General features: G+C 51.6%; 1 protein-coding gene across 1 annotated transcript in view; it reads left to right on the forward strand.

The window, feature by feature from the left end:
- The window catches only part of IARS1 (isoleucyl-tRNA synthetase 1), a 91,428-nt gene that overhangs the window by 14,172 nt on the left and 56,774 nt on the right, over positions 1-20,482 (forward strand). Inside the window, exons 3-9 of the mRNA XM_044303076.1 lie at positions 1,553-1,709; positions 1,829-1,948; positions 2,518-2,600; positions 8,319-8,436; positions 8,505-8,652; positions 8,735-8,822; positions 18,201-18,261. Of these exons, the coding sequence (XP_044159011.1) occupies positions 1,553-1,709; positions 1,829-1,948; positions 2,518-2,600; positions 8,319-8,436; positions 8,505-8,652; positions 8,735-8,822; positions 18,201-18,261 (775 nt within the window). The remainder of the gene's footprint in view (positions 1-1,552; positions 1,710-1,828; positions 1,949-2,517; positions 2,601-8,318; positions 8,437-8,504; positions 8,653-8,734; positions 8,823-18,200; positions 18,262-20,482) is intronic.

Genomic DNA, 20,482 nt, shown 5'->3' on the forward strand with positions numbered 1-20,482 from the left:
TAGAGCGCCCCAGAGTGGGGGGAGAGAGTACTGCACTGCGCGTCATCCGCTTCCCCCACTAGTATATGGCTGCAGCTTGTAGTATACACCCCGGGTCAGATATGGTTATACATAGAGCGCCCCAGAGTGGAGGGAGCGAGTACTGCACTGCGCCTCATCCGCTTCCCCCACTAGTATATGGCTGCAGCTTGTAGTATACACCCCGGGTCAGATATGGTTATACGTAGAGCGCCCCAGAGTGGAGGGAGAGAGTACTGCACTGCGCCTCATCCGCTTCCCCACTAGTATATGGCTGCAGCTTGTAGTATACACCCTGGGTCAGATATGGTTATACATAGAGCGCCCCAGAGTGGAGGGAGCGAGTACCGCACTGTGCCTCATCCGCTTCCCCCACTAGTATATGGGTTGCAGCTTATAGAGCACCCCCAGAGTGGAGGGAGCGAGTACTGCACTGCGCGTCATCCGCTTCCCCCACTAGTATATGGGTTGCAGCTTATAGAGCACCCCCAGAGTGGAGGGAGCGAGTACTGCACTGTGCCTCATCCGCTTCCCCCACTAGTATATGGGTTGCAGCTTATAGAGCACCCCCAGAGTGGAGGGAGCGAGTACTGCACTGCGCCTCATCCGCTTCCCCTATTAGTATATGGGTTGCAGCTTATAGAGCGCCCCAGAGTGGAGGGAGCGAGTACTGCACTGTGCCTCATCCGCTTCCCCCACTAGTATATGGGTTGCAGCTTATAGAGCACCCCCAGAGTGGAGGGAGCGAGTACCGCACTGTGCCTCATCCGCTTCCCCCACTAGTATATGGGTTGCAGCTTATAGAGCGCCCCAGAGTGGAGGGAGCGAGTACTGCACTGTGCCTCATCCGCTTCCCCCACTAGTATATGGCTGCAGATTGTAGTATACACCCCGGGTCAGATATGGTTATACGTAGAGCGCCCCAGAGTGGAGGGAGCGAGTACTGCACTGCGCCTCATCCACTTCCCCCACTAGTATATGGCTGCAGCTTGTAGTATACACCCCGGGTCAGATATGGTTATACGTAGAGCGCCCCAGAGTGGAGGGAGCGAGTACTGCACTGCGCCTCATCCGCTTCCCCCACTAGTATATGGCTGCAGCTTGTAGTATACACCCCAGGTCAGATATGGTTATACATGGAGCGCCCCAGAGTGGAGGGAGCGAGTACTGCACTGCGCCTCATCCGCTTCCCCCACTAGTATATGGCTGCAGCTTATAGAGCGCCCCAGAGTGGAGGGAGCGAGTACCGCACTGTGCCTCATCCGCTTCCCCCACTAGTATAAGTGTATGTGTGTGTGGTAGGTTCTGGGGGGGCTGCATTCCTCATGTCACTGGACAGACTTTGCCCGGTATCACATGTGATCTGGGTATTTGCTCATCGTATGTGCGGCGCAGGAACCTCTGTGGAGGTAAACACGGTCTTGTCTTCTCACGGACGCCATATTGCTGCTTAGATGATGGGTGAGTAGTGCTGGGATATTGAGTGTGCTTCCGGGTCCTGGTTCACCATACTCTCACTCTGCCTCCTATTCAGGTTCACCTTCTATGATGGACCTCCCTTTGCGACGGGCCTCCCGCACTACGGGCACATTCTCGCCGGCACCATTAAGGACATTGTGACCCGCTTTGCTCACCAGACTGGCCATTATGTGGAGAGAAGGTTCGGCTGGGACTGTCATGGCTTACCAGTGGTGAGTTTCATCACCTTTCCATTGTGATTGGTCACAGGAAACGGGGGCAACCCAACAGGGGGGCGCGTCAGAAACAGACCTTGGCATTAACGGTATGTGAATTTACTTGTCTCCTGCAGGAATATGAGATTGACAAGACCCTGGGAATCAAAGGACCGGAGGACGTCGCCAAGATGGGCATCGCTGAATACAACAAGCAGTGTCGCGGGATCGTCATGAGATACTCGTACGACTGGGAGGTATGGGGGGCATGCAATAGGGGTCCTTATAGAGGGATTTAGAGTGAAGTGGTACAGGACTGTGATGTTTGAGGGGCATGCTCAGACATATGGGGGTACAGGATGGCACTATAGAAGGATGTACAGTGAAGTGGTACAAGTCAGAGGGTATGGGGGCACCCCCAGACATTTGGGCTAACAGAGGGAACTATAGAGGAATGTGTAGTCAAGTGGTACAGGACTGTGGTGTTTGGGGGTCGCGCTCAGACATATAGTGCCACCTGTACCCCATAGAGGGATGTACAGTGAAGTGGTACAAGTCAGAGGGTATGGGGGCACCCCCAGACATTTGGGCTAACAGAGGGAACTATAGAGGAATGTGTAGTCAAGTGATACAGAACTGTGGTGTTTGGGGGTTCTGAAAAATGGTGTCAAAAAAGCAAATTGTCACAATATTTTATCCAGAAATTTGTGATATTTTGATGCCAAAAATCTGGGGCGTAGAGTTTGGTAAATTCCCCCCATTATGCCAGCTGTGCCCCCGGGGATGGATCTGCTTCTGCTGATTCTGTCCCTTTTCCTGTCTCCAGGTCAGTGTGACCCGGCTGGGCCGATGGATCGACTTCAAGAACGACTATAAGACCCTTTACCCCTGGTTCATGGAGAGTGTGTGGTAGGTGCCGTCTGCTCTGTGCCCTGCCAGGTCCTGCTCACTGGGGGGGTGGGGTTTGTGGTGGCCCCATCTGCCCCACTGCTGGGCAAATTGCTTCTACATTCTATTAAAATGTCAATGGGGTGGTCAAAATGCTCACGGCACCCCTTGAAATTTTCTTGGGTGCGTAGTTTTCAAAATGTGGTGACTTTTTGGATGTTTTCACTGTAGGGGTTACCTCAAGGTCTAACCATTCTAGCAAAGTCCAACCTCCAAAACCCATATGGTGCTCCATCCCTTCTGAGCCCTGCGGTGTGCCCATACAGCAGAATTGGAAATTCCGTATTGCATTTTGTCTTGCTGTTAACCCTTGTGTTACAGGAAAAGATGGATTACGATGGAAAATCTGCACAAAAATGTACCAGTATATTTTTAATTTTCACCTCAATTTTGCTTGGATACCTGTGAAACTCAGAAAGGGTTAACTAAGTTTCTAAAATCAACTTTGAATAATTTCAGTAGTTTCTAAAATGTGTTCATTTATGGGTTGTTTCTGTTCAGTAAGCCCCTCAATGTCACTTCAGGACTGAATTGGCCCTTAGTAACCCCCAATGTGCCTTTTTTACTGCCATCACCAAGGGGCCATACATTGGGCCACGGCCTTTTTCTGGCTGCCCAGGTCTGTGCAGTCACATGACAGCAGCAGGTATATGCAAAAATCTAGTCCTCACACAAACTTCTGGTACATGGGGTGATGCAAAAATTATTATTATTTTATTTTATTTTTTTAAAGGAGTTTTATTGTACAAAAGTTGTAATGATTAAAAACTAGAGAAAAACCTGGCTCGCACATCCACATGCAATGATCTATAACTGCTCGGCATAGAATAGTATGCAGCCCCGATATACGCATCGCTGTAATCGTACCAACCCAAGAGTGAAATTATCATGTTATTTATGTCAAAAAGTTAAAGCGGCTGTACCCCAAAATGGTGCCATTTAAAACAACTTCTTGTCCTGTCCACTTGGAAGGTGACGATGATGGTCACTAATTTCAGAAAAAATGGCTTCTAAAATTCTAAAACTTCAGATGTCCTTAAAAATCAAAATGCCAACATCAAGTAGATCGGAGAATGTTAATAAACGGATCTGTAAGGTGTCAGCTTCTGCCTTATCCAGCAAGAGAAATTCACATCACCATTGTCTTGTTAGCTACTACTACAAGGAGCTGGACTCAATAGCGTTGGCTCCTCCCACAGGACTCAATAGTGTTGGCTCCTCCCACAGGACTCAATAGCGTTGGCTCCTCCCACAGGACATACTCTCCTCTGACTTCCTTCTTGGACTTAAACCCCTACAAAAAATCTTTTTTCTTTCCTGGAAGATGTTTTTTGTTGTGGTGGTTTGTTCTATCTGAACAGTTCCTGAATTGACAGCCGTGTCTTGTGTGCCCCATTCCAGGTACTTTGTTCAGTTCCACCCTTTTCACTTAACCCCATAGTCTACTGTGTGAATAACCCCATAATCTACAATTCTTCTTAAGACGGGCGTGTGAATAACCCCATAGTCTAGCATTGTTCTTATGACGGGCGTGTGAATAACCCCATAGTCTACCATTGTTAAGACGGGCGTGTGAGTAACCCTATAGTCTACCATTGTTAAGACGGGCGTGTGAGTAACCCTATAGTCTACCATTGTTAAGACGGGCGTGTGAGTAACCCTATAGTCTACCATTGTTAAGACGGGCGTGTGAGTAACCCTATAGTCTACCATTAAGACGGGCGTGTGAGTAACCCTATAGTCTACCATTTTTCTTAAAGTGGGCGTGTGAATAACCCCATAGTCTAGCATTGTTCTCAAGACGGACGTATGAATAACCCCATAGTCTAGCATTGTTCTCAAGACGGACGTATGAATAACCCCATAGTCTGCCATTGTTCTTAAGACAGGCGTATGAATAACCTCATAGTCTAGCATTGTTATTACAGTGGGCGTGTGAATAAACCCATACTCTACTGTTCTTAAAATGGGCATCTGAATATCCCTAGTCTACCATTGTTCTTAAGACGGGCGTGTGAATAGACCTATAGTCTACCGTTTGTTATTACAGTGGGCAGTAGTGGAAACTCGCCACCATACAATGTGTACCCAGTGGAAAAGCAACTTGGCCAGGGGCTGGGATGAGGGAGCAGGTCATCTCCTATTGCATCCCTAATCCTCGCCCTAACTCCTCACCGTATGAGCGGACCTGGATGCTAGGACGGCTCATACCCAGGAAACCTAGGACCCAGAGTCGCCCTGATAATCCCTCAAATAAAGGGCAGAGGCGACCTGTTCATCCCAGACACGGATGAACAGGAGTCTCCACCGGCCTAGCTGCAAGGAAACTAGCGATACAGTAACTGGATCGGCAAGTAAGCATACACCATACAACACCCTTACCTGCTGCAGCAATACCGACTGGAACCTGAGCATACGTACTGGTGCCCACACACCATACAGGTCACAGTACAAACAACCACACCCAGGTATCCAGCACACCAGTTACTGCCTGGAAACCCCTATGCAAAACCGATGTATGGCGTCCCCAGGCAGAGCAGCATCCATACGTGTAGTTCCACCTCCGGGGAACCCTGACACCCCCTTCTGGAGGGCACAACGATAGACAGGGGAATGTCTAGCAAACATGCTGGACAGCAAACATCACCAGACATAACACCTACTCATGCAAACAACACCACACATAAAGAAGGGTAGTGAAGGGAATGAGACATCAGGATGACATAGGAGAGACTTTGCTGAGACCTTGATGTTCCACAAGGTGGCCCTCAAGCACTGGGCAGATGGAATAAGCTGCACAAGAGCAAGCTCCAGCACACACCAAGGCCGGGAAGTTAACCCCCTCCAGCACCAGACAGGGAAGGAACTAAGATATAAGGGGCAGTGCACACACATGCAGACATACTGACACGTTGCCCCTGGCAACAGCATGCACTGCTAACGTGTCACGGCGTACAGCAACCAAACCGTGACACATTGTTCTTAAAAGACTTTTTCTTTCCCCTTCCTCTGGATCAACTTGCAGGATGACAGGCCGACCTGGATGGGCAAATGTCTTTTTCGGCCTTATGTACTAAGTTACTGTGTTAAAACGAGCGTGTGAATAGACCCATAGTCTACCATTGTTCTTAAAGGGAACCTGTCACCGGGATTTTGTGTATAGAGCTGAGGACATGGGTTGCTAGATGGCCGCTAGCACATCTGCAATACCCGGTCCCATAGCTCTGTGTGCTTTTATTGTGGGAAAAAAAATGATTACCCTGAGATGTGTCCTGTACGTGAGATGAGTCCAGTGTGAAAGAGCTCAGCACCGTCCTGCATCCTCAGAATCTCCTTCTTGCTCCCCGACTTCAAAGCCAGAGCGCCGTAATCTCGCGATGCGTGAGCTAGCGCATGTGCAGTTCCTTCCCTGAGGCTGATGCCAGCACAGGGAAGGAACACTATGACGACACTGCGCATGCGCTAGCTCACGCATCTCAAGATTACGGTGCTTTGGCTTTCTGACGTCGGGGAGCACAATAAAAGCATACAGAGCTATGGGGACTGGGTATTGCGGATGTGCTGGCTCCATCTCTTCACTGGGTTTAGGGTATCACGTGCACCTTCATGGCTGCCGCTGGCTCCATCTCTTCACTGGGTTTAGGGGTATCACGTGCACCTTCATGGCTGCCGCTGGCTCCATCTCTTCACTGGGTTTAGGGGTATCACGTGCACCTTCATGGCTGCCGCTGGCTCCATCTCTTAACTGGGTTTAGGGGTATCACGTACACCTTCATGGCTGCCGCTGGCTCCATCTCTTCACTGGGTTTAGGGGTATCACCTGCACCTTCATTGCTGCCGCTGGCTCCATCTCTTCACTGGGTTTAGGGGTATCACCTGCACCTTCATTGCTGCCGCTGGCTCCATCTCTTCACTGGGTTTAGGGGTATCACGTACACCTTCATGGCTGCCGCTGGCTCCATCTCTTCACTGGGTTTAGGGGTATCACCTGCACCTTCATGGCAGCCGCTGGCTCCATCTCTTCACTGGGTTTAGGGGTATCACCTGCACCTTCATTGCTGCCGCTGGCTCCATCTCTTCACTGGGTTTAGGGGTATCACCTGCACCTTCATTGCTGCCGCTGGCTCCATCTCTTCACTGGGTTTAGGGGTATCACGTACACCTTCATGGCTGCCGCTGGCTCCATCTCTTCACTGGGTTTAGGGGTATCACCTGCACCTTCATTGCTGCCGCTGGCTCCATCTCTTCACTGGGTTTAGGGGTATCACCTGCACCTTCATTGCTGCCGCTGGCTCCATCTCTTCACTGGGTTTAGGGGTATCACGTACACCTTCATGGCTGCCGCTGGCTCCATCTCTTCACTGGGTTTAGGGGTATCACCTGCACCTTCATGGCTGCCGCTGGCTCCATCTCTTCACTGGGTTTAGGGGTATCACGTACACCTTCATGGCTGCCGCTGGCTCCATCTCTTCACTGGGTTTAGGGGTATCACCTGCACCTTCATTGCTGCCGCTGGCTCCATCTCTTCACTGGGTTTAGGGGTATCACCTGCACCTTCATTGCTGCCGCTGGCTCCATCTCTTCACTGGGTTTAGGGGTATCACGTACACCTTCATGGCTGCCGCTGGCTCCATCTCTTCACTGGGTTTAGGGGTATCACCTGCACCTTCATTGCTGCCGCTGGCTCCATCTCTTCACTGGGTTTAGGGGTATCACGTACACCTTCATGGCTGCCGCTGGCTCCATCTCTTCACTGGGTTTAGGGGTATCACGTGCACCTTCATGGCTGCCGCTGGCTCCATCTCTTCACTGGGTTTAGGGGTATCACGTACACCTTCATTGCTGCCGCTCGCTCCATCTCTTCACTGGGTTTAGAGGTATCACCTGCACCTTCATGGCTGCCGCTGGCTCCATCTCTTCACTGGGTTTAGGGGTATCACATGCACCTTCATGGCTGCCGCTCGCTCCATCTCTTCACTGGGTTTAGAGGTATCACCTGCACCTTCATGGCTGCCGCTGGCTCCATCTCTTCACTGGGTTTAGGGGTATCACGTGCACCTTCATGGCTGCCGCTGGCTCCATCTCTTGACTGGGTTTAGGGGTATCACGTGCACCTTCATTGCTGCCGCTCGCTCCATCTCTTCACTGGGTTTAGGGGTATCACGTGCACCTTCATGGCTGCCGCTGGCTCCATCTCTTCACTGGGTTTAGGGGTATCACGTGCACCTTCATGGCTGCCGCTGGCTCCATCTCTTCACTGGGTTTAGGGGTATCACCTGCACCTTCATTGCTGCCGCTGGCTCCATCTCTTCACTGGGTTAAGGGTATCACGTGCACCTTCATGGCTGCCGCTGGCTCCATCTCTTCACTGGGTTTAGGGGTATCACGTGCACCTTCATGGCTGCCGCTGGCTCCATCTCTTCACTGGGTTTAGGGGTATCACGTGCACCTTCATGGCTGCTGCTGGCTCCATCTCTTCACTGGGTTTAGGGGTATCACGTGCACCTTCATGGCTGCCGCTGGCTCCATCTCTTCACTGGGTTTAGGGGTATCACCTGCACCTTCATGGCTGCCGCTGGCTCCATCTCTTCACTGGGTTTAGGGGTATCACATGCACCTTCATGGCTGCTGCTGGCTCCATCTCTTTACTGTTGATGGCTTCTGTCTTTGTTCCCACAGGTGGGTGTTCAGGCAGCTGTATGATAAAGGCCTGGTGTACCGAGGTGTCAAGGTGATGCCATTCTCCACTGCTTGTAACACTCCATTATCCAACTTCGAGTCCCACCAGAATTACAAGGTACTCATTGCATTGTACTGAGGTTTGTGGCCCCTGCCACTAGTCTCTGACAACTCTTCTCCTCTCAGGATGTGCAAGATCCCTCGATTATTGTCACCTTCCCCTTGCTGGAAGACTCGACTGTGTCGCTTGTGGCCTGGACCACCACCCCATGGACACTGCCAAGCAATATGGCCCTTTGTGTTAATCCAGAACTGACCTATGTCAAGCTGAGAGGTGAGAGACGCAGTGGCCCTTGTGGCTGCTTTTAGGGCCTCAGCGATGGCTGCACAATGATGAGATTTCCCTTCTTTCATAGACAAGTCCAGTGGAAATGTGTACATTCTGATGGAGGCCCGGCTGTCTGCCCTGTACAAGACCAACGCCGAATACCAGATTCTGGACAGGTGGGTCTTTGCACACAAGGCTGCAAGAGATACGTGTCAGCCCCTGGGGGCCGTGACATACTGTACATGTGTAGTACACGTGATGACGTAGGTGCTGTTATATACATGTATAGTACACTTGATGTGGCAGGTCATGTAATATACAGGTGAAGTACAAGTGATGACATAGTTGCTTTCATAAGACAGAGGAGCCTTGCAAAGGCTCAAAACGGGCCACTTTAGAGCTATTTTCTAATCGAAATGTGCAATTTTAGTATTAAAGTATATTACAGAGGTGTTCAGTATCACTGCCCCTACACATAAAAAAAAAAAAAAAAAGAATGACAGTTACACTTTAAAACGTATGAGGAACTGGGGGGGACACACAAAAGGTAGTTGCTTGTGATTTGTAGTAGTCCAGCTTCTTTGTACTGGAAGTAGTGGTGTAGGCCGATCTGCTTTGGGTGTGGGACTGTTAGAGGATTGAGTTCAAGTCTGAAGAGTCGGGGGTTACTCGGGGAACAGTCACTTCAGGAAGCTTGATAAGCCAGCCTGAAAAGATGCATTTTTAAAGCACATCTGAAGGTGGAAAAGTTGTGAATTGACCTGATATAATGGGGCAGAAGAAAAGTCTTAAAAAAAGTGAGAGGTACGAATTATGAACGATGTTAATCTTAGATCACAGGCAGAATGGAGAGTACAGGTAGGATGGTAGACAGAGATTAGGAGGAGATGTAGGGGGTGCAGCACTGTGGAGAGTACAGGTAGGATGGTAGACGGAGATGTAGGGAGGTGCAGCACTGTGGAGAGTACAGGTAGGATGGTAGACAGAGATGAGGAGGAGATGTAGGGGGTGCAGCACTGTGGAGAGTACAGGTAGGATGGTAGACAGAGATGAGGAGGAGATGTAGGAGGTTGCAGCACTGTGGAGAGCACAGGTAGGATGGTAGACAGAGATGAGGAGGAGATGTAGGGGGTGCAGCACTGTGGAGAGTACAGGTAGGATGGTAGACAGAGATGAGGAGGAGATGTAGGGGTGCAGCACTGTGGAGAGTACAGGTAGGATGGTAGACAGAGATGAGGAGGAGATGTAGGGGGTGCAGCACTGTGGAGAGCACAGGTAGGATGGTAGACAGAGATGAGGGAGGAGATGTAGGGGGTGCAGCACTGTGGAGAGCACAGGTAGGATGGTAGACAGAGATGAGGAGGAGATGTAGGAGGTGCAGCACTGTGGAGAGTACAGGTAGGATGGTAGACAGAGATGAGGAGGAGATGTAGGAGGTGCAGCACTGTGGAGAGTACAGGTAGGATGGTAGACAGAGATGAGGAGGAGATGTAGGGGGGTGCAGCACTGTGGAGAGCACAGGTAGGATGGTAGACAGAGATGAGGAGGAGATGTAGGGGGTGCAGCACTGTGGAGAGTACAGGTAGGATGGTAGACAGAGATGAGGAGGAGATGTAGGGGTGCAGCACTGTGGAGAGTACAGGTAGGATGGTAGACAGAGATGAGGAGGAGATGTAGGGGGTGCAGCACTGTGGAGAGCACAGGTAGGATGGTAGACAGAGATGAGGGAGGAGATGTAGGGGGTGCAGCACTGTGGAGAGCACAGGTAGGATGGTAGACAGAGATGAGGAGGAGATGTAGGGGGTGCAGCACTGTGGAGAGTACAGGTAGGATGGTAGACAGAGATGAGGAGGAGATGTAGGGGTGCAGCACTGTGGAGAGTACAGGTAGGATGGTAGACAGAGATGAGGAGGAGATGTAGGGGGTGCAGCACTGTGGAGAGCACAGGTAGGATGGTAGACAGAGATGAGGAGAAGATGTAGGGGGTGCAGTACTGTGGAGAGTACAGGTAGGATGGTAGACAGAGATGAGGAGGAGATGTAGGGGGTGCAGCACTGTGGAGAGCACAGGTAGGATGGTAGACAGAGATGAGGTGGAGATATAGGGAGTGCAGCACTGTGGAGAGCACAGGTAGGATGGTAGACAGAGATGAGGAGGAGATGTAGGAGGTGCAACACTGTGGAGAGCATGGGTAGGATGGTAGAGATGAGGAGGAGATGTAGGAGGTGCAGCACTGTGGAGAGCACAGGTAGGATGGTAGAGATGAGGAGGAGATGTAGGAGGTGCAGCACTGTGGAGAGCACAGGTAGGATGGTAGACAGAGATGAGGAGGAGATGTAGGGGGTGCAGCACTGTGGAGAGCACAGGTAGGATGGTAGACAGAGATGAGGAGGAGATGTAGGGATGCAGCACTGTGGAGAGCACAGGTAGGATGGTAGACAGAGATGAGGAGGAGATGTAGGGGTGCAGCACTGTGGAGAGCACAGGTAGGATGGTAGACAGAGATGAGGAGGAGATGTAGGAGGTGCAGCACTGTGCAGAGCACAGGTAGGATGGTAGACAGAGATGAGGTGCAGCACTGTGGAGAGCACAGGTAGGATGGTAGACAGAGATGAGGAGGAGATGTAGGGGGCAGCACTGTGGAGAGTACAGGTAGGATGGTAGACAGAGATGAGGAGGAGATGTAGGGGGTGCAGCACTGTGGAGAGCACAGGTAGGATGGTAGACAGAGATGAGGAGGAGATGTAGGGGGTGCAGCACTGTGGAGAGCACAGGTAGGATGGTAGACAGAGATGAGGAGGAGATGTAGGGGGTGCAGCACTGTGGAGAACATAAGTAGGATGGTAGACAGAGATGAGGAGGAGAAGCAGGAGGTGCAGCACTGTGGAGAGTACAGGTAGGATGGTAGACAGAGATGAGGAGGAGATGTAGGGGGAGCAGCACTGTGGAGAGTACAGGTAGGATGGTAGACAGAGATGAGGAGGAGATGTAGGAGGTGCAGCACTGTGGAGAGTACAGGTAGGATGGTAGACAGAGATGAGGAGGAGATGTAGGGGGAGCAGCACTGTGGAGAGTACAGGTAGGATGGTAGACAGAGATGAGGAGGAGATGTAGGGGTGCAGCACTGTGGAGAGTACAGGTAGATGTAGACAGGATGAGGAGATGTAGGGGGTGCAGCACTGTGGAGAGCACAGGTAGGATGGTAGACAGAGATGAGGAGGAGATGTAGGAGGTGCAGCACTGTGGAGAGTACAGGTAGGATGGTAGACAGAGATGAGGAGGAGATGTAGGGGGTGCAGCACTGTGGAGAGTACAGGTAGGATGGTAGACAGAGATGAGGAGGAGATGTAGGAGGTGCAGCACTGTGGAGAGTACAGGTAGGATGGTAGACAGAGATGAGGAGGAGATGTAGGGGTGCAGCACTGTGGAGAGTACAGGTAGGATGGTAGACAGAGATGAGGAGGAGATGTAGGAGGTGCAGCACTGTGGAGAGCACAGGTAGGATGGTAGACAGAGATGAGGAGGAGATGTAGGGGGTGCAGCACTGTGGAGAGTACAGGTAGGATGGTAGACAGAGATGAGGAGGAGATGTAGGAGGGTGCAGCACTGTGGAGAGCACAGGTAGGATGGTAGACAGAGATGAGGAGGAGATGTAGGGGTGCAGCACTGTGGAGAGTACAGGTAGGATGGTAGACAGAGATGAGGAGGAGATGTAGGAGGTGCAGCACTGTGGAGAGCACAGGTAGGATGGTAGACAGAGATGAGGAGGAGATGTAGGGGTGCAGCACTGTGGAGAGTACAGGTAGGATGGTAGACAGAGATGAGGAGGAGATGTAGGGGTGCAGCACTGTGGAGAGCACAGGTAGGATGGTAGACAGAGATGAGGAGGAGATGTAGGAGGTGCAGCACTGTGGAGAGCACAGGTAGGATGGTAGACAGAGATGAGGAGGAGATGTAGGGGGTGCAGCACTGTGGAGAGCACAGGTAGGATGGTAGACAGAGATGAGGAGGAGATGTAGGAGGTGCAGCACTGTGGAGAGCACAGGTAGGATGGTAGACAGAGATGAGGAGGAGATGTAGGGGGTGCAGCACTGTGGAGAGTACAGGTAGGATGGTAGACAGAGATGAGGAGGAGATGTAGGAGGTGCAGCACTGTGGAGAGTACAGGTAGGGATGGTAGACAGAGATGAGGAGGAGATGTAGGGGTGCAGCACTGTGGAGAGTACAGGTAGGGATGGTAGACAGAGATGAGGAGGAGATGTAGGAGGTGCAGCACTGTGGAGAGTACAGGTAGGAGATGGTAGACAGAGATGAGGAGGAGATGTAGGGGTGCAGCACTGTGGAGAGTACAGGTAGGAGATGGTAGACAGAGATGAGGAGATGTAGGGGCAGCACTGTGGAGAGTACAGGTAGGATGGTAGACAGAGATGAGGAGATGTAGGGGTGCAGCACTGTGGAGAGTACAGGTAGAGATGGTAGACAGAGATGAGGAGGAGATGTAGGAGGTGCAGCACTGTGGAGAGTACAGGTAGGAGATGGTAGACAGAGATGAGGAGGAGATGTAGGAGGTGCAGCACTGTGGAGAGTACAGGTAGGATGGTAGACAGAGATGAGGAGGAGATGTAGGGGTGCAGCACTGTGGAGAGTACAGGTAGGATGGTAGACAGAGATGAGGAGGAGATGTAGGAGGTGCAGCACTGTGGAGAGTACAGGTAGGATGGTAGACAGAGATGAGGAGGAGATGTAGGGGTGCAGCACTGTGGAGAGTACAGGTAGGATGGTAGACAGAGATGAGGAGGAGATGTAGGAGGTGCAGCACTGTGGAGAGTACAGGTAGGATGGTAGACAGAGATGAGGAGGAGATGTAGGGGTGCAGCACTGTGGAGAGTACAGGTAGGATGGTAGACAGAGATGAGGAGGAGATGTAGGGGGTGCAGCACTGTGGAGAAGCTACAGGTAGGATGGTAGACAGAGATGAGGAGGAGATGTAGGAGGTGCAGCACTGTGGAGAGTACAGGTAGGATGGTAGACAGAGATGAGGAGGAGATGTAGGGGGTGCAGCACTGTGGAGAACATAAGTAGGATGGTAGACAGAGATGAGGAGGAGATGTAGGGGGTGCAGCACTGTGGAGAATACAGTAGGATGGTAGACAGAGATGAGGAGGAGATGTAGGAGGTGCAGCACTGTGGAGAGTACAGGTAGGATGGTAGACAGAGATGAGGAGGAGATGTAGGGGGTGCAGCACTGTGGAGAGTACAGGTAGGATGGTAGACAGAGATGAGGAGGAGATGTAGGGGGTGCAGCACTGTGGAGAACATAAGTAGGATGGTAGACAGAGATGAGGAGGAGATGTAGGAGGTGCAGCACTGTGGAGAGTACAGGTAGGATGGTAGACAGAGATGGCGAGGAGATGTAGGGGGTGCAGCACTGTGGAGAGTACAGGTAGGATGGTAGACAGAGATGAGGAGGAGATGTAGGGGGTGCAGCACTGTGGAGAGCTACAGGTAGGATGGTAGACAGAGATGAGGAGGAGATGTAGGGGGTGCAGCACTGTGGAGAGTACAGGTATGATGGTAGACAGAGATGAGGAGGAGATGTAGGGGGTGCAGCACTGTGGAGAGTACAGGTAGGATGGTAGACAGAGATGAGGAGGAGATGTAGGGGGTGCAGCACTGTGGAGAACATAAGTAGGATGGTAGACAGCGATGAGGGAGGAGATGTAGGAGGTGCCAGCACTGTGGAGAGTACAGGTAGGATGGTAGACAGAGATGAGGAGGAGATGTAGGGGGTGCAGCACTGTGGAGAGTACAGGTAGGATGGTAGACAGAGATGAGGAGGAGATGCAGGAGTGCAGCACTGTGGAGAGCAGATGTAGGGGGTGCAGCACTGTGGAGAGTACAGGTAGGATGGTAGGCAGAGATGAGGAGGAGATGTAGGGGGTGCAGCACTGTGGAGAACATAAGTAGGATGGTAGACAGAGATGAGGAGGAGATGTAGGGGGTGCAGCACTGTGGAGAACATAAGTAGGATGGTAGACAGAGATGAGGAGGAGAAGCAGGAGGTGCAGCTCTGTGGAGAGTACAGGTAGGATGGTAGACAGAGATGAGGAGGAGATGTAGGGGGTGCAGCACTGTGGAGAGTACAGGTAGGAGATGGTAGACAGAGATGAGGAGGAGATGTAGGAGGTGCAGCACTGTGGAGAGTACAGGTAGGATGGTAGACAGAGATGAGGAGGAGATGTAGGGGGTGCAGCACTGTGGAGAGCACAGGTAGGATGGTAGACAGAGATGAGGAGGAGATGTAGGGGGTGCAGCACTGTGGAGAACATAAGTAGGATGGTAGACAGATGAGGAGGAGAAGCAGGAGGTGCAGCTCTGTGGAGAGTACAGGTAGGATGGTAGACAGAGATGAGGAGGAGATGTAGGGGGTGCAGCACTGTGGAGAGCACAGGTAGGATGGTAGACAGAGATGAGGAGGAGATGTAGGGGGTGCAGCACTGTGGAGAGTACAGGTAGGATGGTAGACAGAGATGAGGAGGAGATGTAGGAGGTGCAGCACTGTGGAGAGCACAGGTAGGAGATGGTAGACAGAGATGAGGAGGAGATGTAGGAGGTGCAGCACTGTGGAGAGCACAGGTAGGATGGTAGACAGAGATGAGGTGCAGCACTGTGGAGAGTACAGGTAGGATGGTAGACAGAGATGGTGCAGCACTGTGGAGAGCACAGGTAGGATGGTAGACAGAGATGAGGAGGAGATGTAGGAGGTGCAGCACTGTGGAGAGCACAGGTAGGATGGTAGACAGAGATGAGGAGGAGATGTAGGAGGTGCAGCACTGTGGAGAGCACAGGTAGGATGGTAGACAGAGATGAGGAGGAGATGTAGGGGGTGCAGCACTGTGGAGAGCACAGGTAGGATGGTAGACAGAGATGAGGAGGAGATGTAGGAGGTGCAGCACTGTGGAGAGCACAGGTAGGATGGTAGACAGAGATGAGGAGGAGATGTAGGAGGTGCAGCACTGTGGAGAGCACAGGTAGGATGGTAGACAGAGATGAGGAGGAGATGTAGGGGTGCAGCACTGTGGAGAGTACAGGTAGGATGGTAGACGGAGATGTAGGGAGGTGCAGCACTGTGGAGAGTACAGGTAGGATGGTAGACAGAGATGAGGAGGAGATGTAGGGGTGCAGCACTGTGGAGAGTACAGGTAGGATGGTAGACAGAGATGAGGAGGAGATGTAGGGGTGCAGCACTGTGGAGAGTACAGGTAGGATGGTAGACAGAGATGAGGAGATGTAGGAGGTGCAGCACTGTGGAGAGCACAGGTAGGATGGTAGACAGAGATGAGGAGGAGATGTAGGGGGTGCAGCACTGTGGAGAGCACAGGTAGGATGGTAGACAGAGATGAGGAGGAGATGTAGGGGTGCAGTGGAGAGCACAGGTAGGATGGTAGACAGAGATGAGGAGGAGATGTAGGAGGTGCAGCACTGTGGAGAGTACAGGTAGGATGGTAGACAGAGTGAGGGAGGAGATGTAGGGGTGCAGCACTGTGGAGAGTACAGTAGGATGGTAGACAGATGAGGAGGAGATGTAGGGGGTGCAGCACTGTGGAGAGTACAGGTAGGATGGTAGACAGAGATGAGGAGGAGATGTAGGGGTGCAGCACTGTGGAGAGTACAGGTAGGATGGTAGACAGAGATGAGGAGGAGATGTAGGGGGTGCAGCACTGTGGAGAGTACAGGTAGGATGGTAGACAGAGATGAGGAGGAGATGTAGGGGGTGCAGCACTGTGGAGAGCACAGGTAGGAGATGGTAGACAGAGATGAGGAGGAGGTGTAGGGGTGCAGCACTGTGGAGAGCACAGGTAGGATGGTAGACAGAGATGAGGAGGAGGTGTAGGGGTGCAGCACTGTGGAGAGCACAGGTAGGATGGTAGACAGAGATGAGGAGGAGGTGTAGGGGTGCAGCACTGTGGAGAGCACAGGTAGGATGGTAGACAGAGATGAGGAGGAGATGTAGGAGGTGCAGCACTGTGGAGAACATAAGTAGGATGGTAGACAGAGATGAGGAGGAGATGTAGGGGGTACAGCACTGTGAGGAGCACATGTAGGATAGTAGACAGAGATGAGGAGAAGATGTAGGAGGTGCAGCACTGTGGAGAGCACAGGTAGGATGGTAGACAGAGATGAGGAGGAGATGTAGGGGGTGCAGCACTGTGGAGAGCACAGGTAGGATGGTAGACAGAGATGAGGAGGAGATGTAGGGGGTGCAGCACTGTGGAGAGCACAGGTAGGATGGTAGACAGAGATGAGGTGCAGCACTGTGGAGAGCTTTGTGGGTAAGAAGTTTGAACTGTATTCTGTGGTGGATGGGCAGCCAGTGAAGGCTAGTAGCCTCAGTGTAGGGGTGGATGGATAGATGAGCCTGGCTGCACTATTTAGGACAGACTGAAGGGGGGAGAGTTTAGCGTGATGAAGCAGGTTCTTTCATGCATGTATAGTACATGTGATCTTATAGTACACGTGATACGCGTGTCGTACATGGGATGACGCCGGTCCTGTGATACACGTGTCGTACATGGGATGACGCCGGTCCTGTGATACACGTATCGTACATGGGATGACGCCGGTCCTGTGATACACGTGTCGTACATGGGATGACGCCGGTCCTGTGATACACGTGTCGTACATGGGATGACGCCGGTCCTGTGATACGCGTATCGTACATGGGATGACGTCGGTCCTGTGATGCACGTGTCGTACATGGGATGACGCCGGTCCTGTGATACGCGTGTCGTACATGGGATGACGCCGGTCCTGTGATACGCGTGTCGTACATGGGATGACGCCGGTCCTGTGATACGCGTGTCGTACATGGGATGACGCCGGTCCTGTGATGCACGTGTCGTACATGGGATGACGCCGGTCCTGTGATGCACGTGTCGTACATGGGATGACGCCGGTCCTGTGATGCACGTGTCGTACATGGGATGACGCCGGTCCTGTGATGCACGTGTCGTACATGGGATGACGCCGGTCCTGTGATGCACGTGTCGTACATGGGATGACGCCGGTCCTGTGATACGCGTGTCGTACATGGGATGACGCCGGTCCTGTGATACGCGTGTCGTACATGGGATGACGCGGTCCTGTGATACGCGTGTCGTACATGGGATGACGCCGGTCCTGTGATACGCGTGTCGTACATGGGATGACGCCGGTCCTGTGATACGCGTGTCGTACATGGGATGACGCCGGTCCTGTGATACGCGTGTCGTACATGGGATGATACACGTGTCGTACATGGGATGACGCCGGTCCTGTGATACACGTGTCGTACATGGGATGACGCCGGTCCTGTGATGCACGTGTCGTACATAGGATGACGCCGGTCCTGTGATGCACGTGTCGTACATGGGATGACGCCGGTCCTGTGATGCACGTGTCGTACATGGGATGACGCCGGTCCTGTGATACGCGCGTCGTACATGGGATGACGCCGCTGCTGCCCTGTCTTGCCTGTTGGCTGCGGTCATGGATGCCTCTTTCTTGTCTTACAGGTTTCTGGGCATCACCCTTAAAGGGACGCGCTATCAGCCCTTATTTGACTACTTTGCCAAGGTAAGAACAGAGCGTTGCTTGGTTTCCTTTAAAGGGGCGTCCTCTGCACCATCACAGCCAGGGAAGCTGAGGTTTGCCCCTGAAAAGGTTGTAGAGTTCAAAACGTGCAATAATAACGTGGAAGGGGAGCAGTAGTAATCCTTATAACATGACTTTTAATGTACAAAGGCTAAACCAGAGGCCTGGCAGAAGCCAGCAGAGCCTGCCGATACGCGTTGGGCTTGTTTCCTGACCACCACGCATACTCCCACTATGCTATCCTAAATGATAAGGATTACAGTTCTCCATTATTTTATTGTTGATGGATTTCATGCACTTTAATCAGTTTTATATTTGTATATGTGGGGGTATGTTCATGCTTCTGTGGTGAGTCAGGGGGGCAGTGCACATGATTGGTCCACATGGCCCGGATCCATTGTATACAATGGTTTTAACCCATTCTTTGTCGTGCTTGTTGCTTTAAATAAATTTGATACTGTTTTAGATGTGCGACTCTTATCTCTATTCTTTTTTTCTTCTTTGAATTATAAAGGCTAAAACAGAGAACGCCAAAAACATGTATACACCTGTGCATATGTACACTGAAGAAAAATATAAACGCACCACTTTCGGTTTTGCTCCCATTTTGCATGAGCTGAACTCAAAGATCTGAACCATTTTCTACGTACACAACAGACCCATTACTCTCAAATACTGTTCACAATCTGTCTAGATCTGTCAGTGAGCGCTTCTCCTTTGCCGAGATAATCCACCTCACAGGTGCGGCAGATCAAGGTGCTGATTAGACAGCATGAATATTGCACAGTGTGCCTTAGACTGCCCACAATAAAAGGCCACTCTGAAATGTGCACAGTTTTGCCTTACTGGGGGGACGGGACGGGACAGGACAGAAAACCACCATTTGCCTCACGCAGTGGAGCCCATCTCCGTCACATAGAGTTGATCAGGTTGCTGATTGTGGCCTGTGGGATGTTGGTCCGCTCCTCTTCTGTGCAAAGTTGCAGAATATTGGCAGGAACTGGAACACGGTGTCGTATACGCCGATCCAGAGCGTCCCAAACATGCTCAATGGGTGACATGTCCGGTGAGTATGCTGCCATGCAAGAACTGGGATGTTTTCAGCTTCCAGGAATTGTGTCCAGATCCCGCAATATGGGGCCGTGCATTATCCTGCTGCAACATGAGGTGATGGTCATGGATGAACGGCACAACAATGGGCCCCAGGATCTGGTCACAGTATCTCCTGTGTTCGTTGTCCATAACATACGCCTGCCCATACCATACCGCCACCATGGGCCACAACATTGACGTCAACAAACCGCTCACACACACGCTGTCTGCCATCTGCCCTGAAGAGCGAAAACCGGGACTCATCCGTGAACAGAACGCCTCTCCAACGTACCATTGAATCGGTTACGACGAGCATGCAGATGAGCTTCTCCGAGACGGTTTCTGACAGTTTGTGCAGAAATTCTTTGGTTATGCAAACCGATTGTTGCTGCAGCTGTCAGGATGTCTGGTCTCAGACGACTATGGAGGTGAACATGCTGGATGTGGAAGTCCTGGGCTGGTCTGCGGTTGTGAGGCCGGTTGGATGTACTGCCAAATTCTCTGAAACGGCTTATGGTAGAGAAATGAACATTCATTGCACGGACAACAGCTCTGGTAGACATCCCCGCAGTCAGCATGCCTATTGCAACATCTGTGGCATTGTGCTGTGTGATCAGACTGCACATCTCATTGTGGGCAGTCTAAGGCACACCTGTGCAATATTCATGCTGTCTAATCGGCACCTTGATCTGCCGCACCTGAGAGTAACGGGTCTTCTGTGTCTGTAGAAAATGGTTCAGATCTTTGAGTTCAGCTCATGCAAAATGGGAGCAAAACCGAAAGTGGTGCGTTTATATTTTTATTCAGTGTATGTTAACCAACAAATTGAAAAAAGGCTGGTGAGAAAGTAGATGAACCTTACCAATCGTGTCGCTCGGAATGGAGAGCAGCAAGCGACAAATTTCTCCGGACGCTCCTTATAAAGAGGCTTCAACACGTGATGGGTGGGGGCCTATTCTGTCCCTAGTAGAGCGGTTAGACCCTAATGACCTCCTAATACAGAGTCATCCCCCTGAAAAGAGCGGCCCCGTCCGGAACCTTTGCCCTCATCATCTCAAGGCCCTGGGCAGCCCTCACACTGTAGTACTATATATATACTGAAAAGGTGGTA

Source organism: Bufo gargarizans, chromosome 8 (assembly GCF_014858855.1).
Source record: "Bufo gargarizans isolate SCDJY-AF-19 chromosome 8, ASM1485885v1, whole genome shotgun sequence".
In the NCBI taxonomy this organism is placed as follows: Eukaryota; Metazoa; Chordata; class Amphibia; order Anura; family Bufonidae; genus Bufo; species Bufo gargarizans.